Raw genomic sequence first — 10,438 nt, 5'->3', positions numbered from 1 at the left:
CAAATTCTGTACTTCAAACTCGACAGCTGACCGATTGGACTGAATAGACATACACAGAATAGTCCACCCATCAACCGCAGAATATACATTCTTCTTATCTGCACATGGAACATAATTCAGGATCAGCCACATGCTCAGCCATGAAGCAAGTAACAGCACATATTTTTTTTTTTTTGAGACAAAGTCTCACTCTGTTGCCCCGGTTGGAGTGCAGTGGTGCGATCTCGGCTCACTGCAAACTCCGCCTCCCAGGTTCAAATGATTCTCCTGCCTCAACCTCCTGAGTAGCTGGGATTACAGATGTACGCCACCATGCCTGGCTAATTTTTATATTTTTAGTAGAGACAGGATTTCACCATGTTGGTCAGACTGGTCTCGAACTCCTGACCTTGTTATCCACCTGCCTTGGTCTACCAAAGTGCTGGGATTACAGGCATGAGCCACTGTGCCCAGCCATCAATACATTTTTAAAAAACTGAAACAACACCAATGGTACTTTTTGACCACAGGGAATAAAAATATAAATCAATACCAGGAAGATCTCCCAAAACCACACAATTAAATGGAAAAGAAAAAAATTTCACATGAATGACTTTTGGGTAAACAACAACATTAAGGTATAAATAGAAACAAATCTTAGAAATGAAATCAGGCAAACATACCAAAATCTCTGGAATACAGCAAAAGCAGTGTTAAGAGGAAGCTATAGAGCTCTAAATGTCTACCTCAAAAAGTGAGAAAGATCTTAAATGAATACCTAACATCACGTCTAGAGAAAAGAAAAGAAAAAACAAATCCCAAAGCTAGCAAAAGTAAAGAAATAACTAAAATCAGAGCAGAACTAAACAAATTTAAGACCCAAAAATCTACACAAAGAATCCACAAAACCAAAAGTTACTTTTTTGAAATAAAACGATTGGTAGACAGCTACCTAGAGTCACAGAAAAAAGAGAGAAGATCTCAATAAGCATAGTCAACAATGACAAAGGTGACATTGCAACCAATTCTACCAATACGAAAGATCCTTAGAGATTATTATGAACAATTCTATATATATAAACTAAAAAATCTGGAAGAAATGGAGAAATTCCTGGAAACACATAATCTTCTAAGACTGAGTTGAGAAATAATGGAAATCCTGAACAGACCAATATTGAGTTCCCAAATTGAATCAGTAATGGGGGAAAAAAAAACCTACCAACAACAGCAACAACAAAAGCCCTGGACCGGATTAATTCACAGCTGAATTCTATCAGACATAAAAAGAAGAACTATTACCAATTCTAATGAAACTATCGCACCCAAAAGAGGATGAGGCAGCTCTTTCCTGACTCATTCTATGAAGCCAGTGATACTGGGCATTTAGGTAGCCATTTAGGTTCTGATACCAAAACCTGGCAAAGACACAATGAAAAAAGAAAGCAACAGGACGGTATCTCTGATAAACACAGATGCAAATATCCTCAACAAAGTACTAGTATATCAAATCAGCAGCACATCAAATAGTTAATTCACACAATCAAGTTGGCTTCATTCCTGGGACGCAAGATTGATTCAACATATGCAATCAATACATGCAATTCACCACATAAACCAAACTGAAAACAAAAACCATATGATTATCTGAATAAATGTGGAAAAATCTTTTGATAGAATCCAACATCCCTTAATGATAAAAACCTTCAACCAGCTAGGCATTGAAGGAACGTATCTCAAAATAATAGCCATCTGTGACAAACTCACAGCTAACATCATACAATGGGCAAAAACTGGAAGCATTCCCCTTGAGAACTGGAACAAGACAAAGATGTCCACTCTCACCACTCCTACTCAACATATTAGGTTGGCACAAAAGTAATTGCGGTGAAAAGTATTCAATGGCAAAAACTGCAGTTACTTTCGCACCAACCTAATAGTACTGGAAGTACTGGCCAGAGAAATTGAGCAAGAGAAAGAAATAAAAGGCATCAAACAGGAAAATAAGTCAAACTATCTCTCTTGCAGATGATTCTATACCTAGAAAACCCTAAAGATTCTGACAAAAGGCTCCTAGAACTGATAAATGACTTCAGTAAAATTTCAGGATACAAAATCATTGTACAAAAAGTAGTACCACTTCTATACAACAATAACATTCAAAAGGAGAGGCAAATCAAGAATGCAAGAATGTATTCCTATTTACAATAGACACACACACACACACACACACACACTCACAACTTAGGAATACATCTAACCAAGCTGATGAAAAATCTCTACAAGGAGAACTACAAAACATTGCTAAAAGAAATCATAGATGACACAAACAAATGGACAAACCATACATGCTCATGGACTGGAAGAAACAATATCATTAAAATGGCCATACTGCCTAAAGCAATCTATGGAGTCAATGCTATTCCTATTAACCAATGTCATTTTTCACAAAACTAGAAAAAACTATTCTAAAATTCATTGGGAACCAAAAAAGAGCCAAGAAAGCCAAAGCAATCCTAAGCAAAAAGAACAAAGACATAAGATTACCTGACTTAAAACAATACTATAAGGCTACTGTTACCAAAATGGCATGGTACTGGTACAGAAACAGACACATAGATCAATAGAACAGAACAGAGATCCCAGAAATAAAGCCAAACACCTACAGCCATCTTACCTTTGACAAAGTCAGCAAAAATAAGCAGTGGAGAATGGACTCCCTAATCTGTAAATGTTGCTAGCTAGCCATATGCAGAGGAATGAAACTGGATCCCTACCTTTTACGATAAAAAATTAAAGTGGATTAAAGATTTAAATGTAAAACCTCAAACCATATGAATCCTAGTAGAAAATCTAGGAAACACCATTCTGGACATTGGCCTGGGGAAAGAATTCATGACTGAGTCTTCAAAAGTAACTGCAACAAAAACAAAAATTGACAAGTGGGACCTAATTAAACAAAAGAACTTCTGGACAGTAAAAGAAACTATCAACAGAGTAAACAACCTACTGAACAGGAGACAATATTCACAAACTTTGCATGCAACAAAGGTTTAATATCCAGAATCTATATGGAACTTAAATAATTGAACATGCAAAAAATAACCTCATCGAAAACTGAGCAAAAGACATGAATAGACACTTCTTAAAAGAAGACATACAAGTGCTCAATAAACATGAAAAAATGCTCCATATCACTAATCATCAGAGCAATGCAAATCAAAACCACAATGAGATACCATCTCACACCACTTAGAATGGCTATTATTAAAAAGTCAAAAAACAACAGATGCTGGTGAGGCTGTGAAGAAAAGGTAATACTGATGCACTGTTAAGGGGAATGCAAATTATTTTGGCCACTGTGGAAAAAGCAGTTTGGAGACTTCTCTAAGAATTTAGAACTACCATTTGACCCAGCAATCCCATTACTGGGTGTATGTCCAAAAGAAAACAAATCATTCTGCCAAAAAGACAAGAGACACTTACATGTGCATCATAGCACTGTTCCCAATAGCACAGAAATGGAATCAATCAATCTATGTGTCCAACAATGCATGGATAAAGAAAATGTGGTACATATTAGGCATGGAGTACTATACAGCCATAAAATGAACAAAATCATGTCCTTTACAACAACATGGATATTGCTAGAGGCCATGATCCTAAGTGAATTAATGCAGGATCAGAAAACCAAATACCACATGTTCTTACTTATAAGTGGGAGCTAAACCTTAAGTACTCATTGACACAATTATGGCAATAAAAGAAATTTGGTACCGCTAGAGCTGGGAGAGAGGGAGGTTATAAAGGTTGAAAAGCTATCTATTGTGTATTATGCTCAATACCTGGGTGACAGGATCATTAACACCCCAAACCAGCATCATGCAGTATATCCAGGCATCAAACCTGTACATGTAACCCCTGAATCTAAAAGTTAAAAGAAGGAGAAAAATTACAATTTACCCGCTGTTTGGTTGATATTTAGGTTCATTTACTTCCATTTATTCTCAATGTTAGGAGATTGCTTTTTTTTTCTTTTGGTTTAAAGTTTAATCTAAAACATTTGTGTAGTTCCAAAGTCAAAACTATGAAAAAGTACTGTACATTGAAAAAGAGTTTGCTTGCATATTTGTTCCTGCATCCCATTCTGTCCCTCCTTAATCGGTAACACTTTTTTATTAGTCGTTAGTTTATGCTTGTATTATTTCTTCTTCAGAATATTAGTGAATGTGTTTGTATTTTACACAAAAGGGATCATACACTCACTCTTCTGTACCTTGTTTTATCCACTTAAAATTGTATATTTTTGTATATATTTTAGGAATAGATAGAACCCTAGGTGTGGATATGCTAGGTCAAAGGGCAAATCCATATAAAATTTTACTAGATATTGCCAAATTTCCTTTAATAGAGTTGTATTATTTTGTGGTTGAGAAGATTTTAAAAACAAGGATTTCCTAGTCTCGGATCTACTGAATCAGAACTTGGAGATAGGGGTTCCCAACTGTGTCGGATGATTACCCAGGTTTGGGGCATTCATTTCAAAGGAAATTTTAAGGCTGACAATGTATTGCTCATTTGATATGTGTTAGGTACTATGCTAGACACCGGTGAGAGAAATTCCAAGAAAAATATATTTTTCCCTGGGCAATCCCAGTGACTGGATAGTTGGAGAGAAGCATTTAAAACAAATCATTATAATGTGATTATTGGTATAGTTGAGATGTATAATGGGGTTAAGGGACAAAAAAAGAATCAATACCTATGAGAATTGTACCTAGAATAGATTAGGATTAACTGTTTATAATAAAAGCAGAAGTATGCATTTAGCAAATTATTTATGAAACTGACTTAATGTAGTCTCTTTTCCTGAAAAGAAAATAATGAGTTTAACCCTGAACTTATCCCATCTGTATTTGCTTCATTTCTTGTTTTATTTTTTGATATAGCTTCAAATTTTCAAGTTGGGACTTCCATGGACATTTCTGGAGATTTTTGAACCTAAAATCATAACAGCATAACATAATGATATTTCAATGTTAAAATCAGACCATAATCGTTGGCATTCTGTGCTCTGCATAAAATAAATAATGTCATTCATATAGTTGACAGGAGAGAAGATAAAAGTCAATAAAAAGAGAATTATTTATTAAAAAGATCTAATGTTACAAGTACAGTACACAGAACTATTATTTGACTGTGCCTTCCACATGGTATATACCTTATATATAGTATATATACAGATCGTACACAGTATATTTAACAGTTTGACATGGGGTCCACAGTACCTTCATTTGGGTATGCAAAACTTTTGCTTTCGTGAAATTTCGAATTATAAGGACTGTTGCTTTCTTCATATTCAATTGACATTATATAAAAATACAGTCTCTTTAGTGATTTAAGACTGTGGTTACTATTCCATAGAAGAAAAAATTCAGTACTGTAGCTGAAAAATAATGTACCTTGATAAGAATGCTCTTCTGATTTCTACAAAGTAACAGATATGTAGCACATAAGTACATAAACATTGAAAACCTGTTTTCTAAATTGGTTTATGATGCAAAATACGTATTCTGTGTATGTTAAGTAAAAACATTCCATATCTCTGATTCCTGTAAGAATACAACATCAGACATTCTATGTGTAAATACTCTGTCAGATATGTACCATCCGTCAGCTAATTAAAAATATTGGTTAAATTTGTCATTTTATTTGTTTAATATTTTACGGGCTTTGCTTTCTGAGAGTGTAAGTAAGAAGTTGATTCTTAAAGTCCTTCACTAAATCTGGTTTACATCACCATGGAAAATGAAGACAATAGCTTGATTCATGAAATACATAAAATTTTTTTGCATTAAAAATATTCTTTCTGCCTTTTTTTCCAGATGCACAATTCATTCATGAAAGTTACACTATACTTGGGAGAGCTCATGTTTTGCCAGTTAACCAATTAGCATCCCTGTTTTTGCAAAGTCCAGCCTCTCCCACTTTAAAGGAGGTGTTCAAGAAAGGCCACTTGGTCATAATTACTTACTTACAGGCTTATTTACCATCTGTAGTACTTACTATAATATCTATTGATTGAGTCTTTCTTTTAACTAATTTCTTGTTTGTTTAGGGTGTCTTACATAATTTTCCACCAAGAGAATATGTAACCTACATACAGACTTTTACTGTGGCTCTGAAACTATTATTTTAGGATGTTCATAACAGAAACTTCAATCACTCCTCTGATTCTACAAGGATTAACCATGAGAGCTAGCAATTTGAGCTCCATATTGTTTCATTTTGCTTGTTATTAATGAAGCAAATATAATTAACAAGTTTAAAGTATATAAAATTATAAAACTATGTTTTGTTCTCATGTTAACATCACCTATAAAACCATACTTTTTCCAGGCTCTTCTCTGGCATATGACTTTGTAATAACTGTCCTTTCCTGCATTTGCATAGGTATGATGCCAACTCTGGCACATCCTTATGTATGTTAGAACTTCTTTAAGATATCTTCAAGTAGAAAATTTTCATCTCGTTTTCCAACAACTCTCTAAGATCTCTCAGGCTCAAGTTGACTCTTCGAAATAGCAAATAAGGATTACTTCCCAAGCCACAGAATCAAACAGTGCATAGCTGGCTAGACTAGCTGAATCCCTGTACTGATGCCATGTTTCCACAGCTTAATTAAAAATTCAATTTATCCAAGAGAGACTGTCTTTATTTTACTAGTTGATTTTATCAGTGGTATGTGATGCATGGAACTGTTTTTAAAAATCAAAATTTATTTGTTATGCTTGAACCATTTTAATCTACAGACTATGCATAATTATTTGCACAACACATTTTCATTGTCCTTAACATTTTTGCAAACTTTTGCAATTAGAAGAAAACCTTGGACCCAATTCAACATCTGCTTTGGCAGTAGGTAAAGAAATGGAAACGCTGTGTCCCATATTCATCTCATTTTTAAGTTAGCACCCGTGGCAGCATGTCTGCAGTTTTTAGTGATCATATTTTTTGGTGATGTTAAACCATCTTTTGTTATTAAAAATAAATATTTATTATATTTGCTGCTAGATAACATAGTACTTTATGAAAAACAATAGCACTAAAATTCATTTGGACTCAGTTTCTATTTACCTTGCACTAATGTAAATGGCTTATTCCCTACCCTAATAACTTGCTCTAGGGGTGCATATAGAATAGCATATTGACAAATCTTGCTATTTCACTATGCAATCATACAATATGTTTCAAGAAAATTTTTGTGTACTTATCTTATAATGGACCACATCACTGAAGCATTTTTCATATTTCCTGTTGGTTTGGAAATTGAGATATTCAGCCAAAGGGAAAATGAAAAACACTGAACTCAGTCTTAAGCAAACTTTTCATTCTCACTTTTGCATTTGTTTTGAAACAGATCTGCTAAAGGCCAGTTACTTAACAAATGGATGGCACACACTCGGAGTCATCAGATATAAAATAAAATCCAAACATATTAAAAAGGCAAAGAATACATTTGACAGAAATTACCTTTGCTTACAAAAATTCATTACATACAATCTGCATATTTTTACTGGACTAAGAACTGTCCTCTCCATTTACAAAAACCAAAGAGAAACCTGATGGATAAGTAATATTTCCCCTCTAACCTCCTGTAAGTTCACCATGTATATCGTTCCAAGTTTTTAAAGCTCAAGCTCATCTCAGGATCCTGGTTCTCCACTTATACTACACTCTATTCACTGCTGTTACCAAGCTAAAGCGAACAAAAACAAATTAAGTCAGTGGTTTTCACCAGGAGGCTGAAGGAATCATCCATGCCAAGAGCAACGTGACTGATGATGAAGATGTGGAGAGAGTGTGAAGGGTCGACTGAGCACTTGTGATTTTTCCACCTGTGAAAAAAGCATCAAATGAAGCAAATTATTTTGGTTTTGCTTGAGCTAGGCCAGAATTGTTTTTAGTATGTAAGACTAACGAGTGCAAGATTGGTCCTGTTTCTGATGAGAGTGTTCTTTATATTTATAAAATCAGATGTTATCTGAGGTTCCCAAAGTTATATAGAAGGGACAAGGATATATGAGATATTGTATTGAAAAGGTGATGTCATGTCTAACAAACACATCCAATCCGGACATTTAATTTTCACCAGTGATGAAAATATTTCAAATTCAGACACAGAAATAAAATAATTTTGATAGTGCACAGTTCAGAAAATGGAGCAAAAATAACAAAAGCTTGTGGCAATACGAATTCATAATTTACAGTCATGAGCTGCATAATGACATTTCAGTCCACCATGGACTACATATTTGACAGTGGCCCCCTGAGACCATTAGGGAGCTGAAAAATTCCTATTGCCTGGTAATGTGGTAGCGATTATAACGTAGTGCAATACGTTACTCACATATTTGTGGTGATGCTGGCGTAAACAAACCTGTTCTGCTAGTTATATGAACGTATAATGTACAGTATTTAATTGATAATGGTAACAAATGATACCTGTTATTTGGCTTATGTATTTCCTATTCTTTTAGTAATTATTTTAGTGTGCTCCTACTTACAGAATAACAGTTAACTGTAAAACAACTTGAGGCATGTCCTTCGGAAGGGCTTCCAGAAGGAGGCATTATTATCACAAGAGATGATAGCTTCATGCGTATTATTGCCCCTGTAGACCCTCTAGTGAGACAGGATGTGGATATGGAAGACCGATATTGATGATTCTGACCTAGGGCTAAGCCTACACTAATGTGTATATTTGTGTCTTAGTTTCTAACAAAACAGTTTAAAAAGCGAATAATATAAAAATATTAAAAAGTTTATAGAACACAGATATAAAGAAAATGTTTTTTATATCTGTATTATGTATGTGTTTTAAGTGTTACCACAAAAGAAAGTTAAAAAATTTAAAAAATTTATAAAGTAAAACAGTTACAGTAAGCTAAGTTTAATTTATTAGAGAAAAAATTGTTTTTATAAATGTAATATAAATATAGCCTAAGTATATAGTGATTATAAAGTCTACGACAGTGTACAGTAAAGTCATAGGCCTTCACATTCACTTGGCAATCACTCAGTGACTCACCCAGAACTTCCAGCCCTGCAAACTCTGTTCCTGTTAAGTGCCCTGTAGAGGTACACCATTTTTTATCTTTTATACTGACTGTATCTTTACCGTAATTTTTCTATGTTTAGATACACAAATAGCATTGTGTTACAATTACCTACAGTATTCAGTACAGTATCATGTTGTATATGTCTATGGCCTAGGAGCAATAGGCTATACCATATGCCTTAGGTGTGTAGTAAGCTATACCATCTAAGTTTGTGTAAGCATACTCTATGATGTTCACACAGTGAAATTGCCTAAGGATGCATTTGTCAGAACTTATCCTTATCATTAAGAAATACATGACTATAATTACTCTAGTAAATTTTAAAATCTAGTAACATTATTTTATTTACTGAATTTATTTATGTGTCCTTGATTGACTGTTTCAGTTGAGTGAGCTTAAATTCTAGGTTCTCATGCCAAACTTGGCAAAACATGGTGATCTTCCATCACTCTTTCTTACAACCAGGAGAGTTTCTTTTATGAGACTAAAACATTGTATGCAGCTAATATATTAGAATCGCTTTTGGATTAAACTGACTGATCCAAGGTTGATTAGTCTGAAGCAGTTTTAATAGCCCTACATAACCACAAACGAAGTGACTTTTAGATACTAATTTCAGGAATGGTTCTTCAAGCCAGAAGTCTTCTGAAGCATCATGATCATAATTGATTATTTAATAAATGCTTATTGTATGTCACATACTGTACAAAGCCTTTTATATATGTTATCTTATTTGATCCTCATAACATTCCTATGTGGTAAACACAATTATTTATTCCCCTCTTACAGATGGAGCTGGGGCTTAGAAAGGCTGTAAACTTGCTTAAAATAATAGAGGTAGGAATTAGTGGATTTAGATACTTGTGGATTATCTCTCTTAAAACAATGATTGACCTTAGTTAAAACCCTAATAATAATAATATAATCTACTACCCAGTTGCTGGAATCTTCTGTCAAGGTAATCCTCTCTGACTAGACTGAGTATAATGGGATTTGGGGGGTAATTTTAGTTGCAAAGATAGAGTCTGAATTTATTTTCCTGATGCTTAAGAGCCAGAGAATAATTTGGTAAACACACATGCGCGTGTGCACACACGCACACACACACAAATGCAAAAAGCAGTAAATCTTTGAAAATTTTTACAGCTAATACACTACTAGAACTTATCAATCAACATATTGGAGAATGTTGCATATATTTCAACTTGTACAAAATGAGGTCATTGTGAAGCATATAGCCACTTGTGAACCACAAGAAAGGCAAGATGACAAGACTCACTGGAGTCGTATATGCATGCTTAATAAATAAAAAATGTGAAAACATCCTTTCTAGCTATTGA

At 34.2% G+C, this 10,438-nt stretch overlaps 1 protein-coding gene across 3 annotated transcripts in view; it reads right to left on the bottom strand.

Moving 5' to 3' along the window:
• Positions 1-5,097: 5,097 nt before the first annotated feature.
• Positions 5,098-10,438, bottom strand: part of CNTN5 (contactin 5) — a 1,320,702-nt gene continuing 1,315,361 nt past the window's right edge. For all 3 annotated transcript variants that reach the window (XM_023208001.2, XM_023208000.2, XM_023208002.1), the window contains one exon: positions 5,098-7,874. In XM_023208001.2, coding sequence (XP_023063769.1) covers positions 7,771-7,874 — 104 coding nt within the window. In that variant the 3' untranslated portion in view covers positions 5,098-7,770. The remainder of the gene's footprint in view (positions 7,875-10,438) is intronic.

This window comes from Piliocolobus tephrosceles, chromosome 13, assembly GCF_002776525.5.
Source record: "Piliocolobus tephrosceles isolate RC106 chromosome 13, ASM277652v3, whole genome shotgun sequence".
Classification (NCBI taxonomy): domain Eukaryota; kingdom Metazoa; phylum Chordata; class Mammalia; order Primates; family Cercopithecidae; genus Piliocolobus; species Piliocolobus tephrosceles.
Note: the sequence above shows the minus strand (reverse complement) of the source record. Positions and strands in the feature narration are given on the sequence as shown.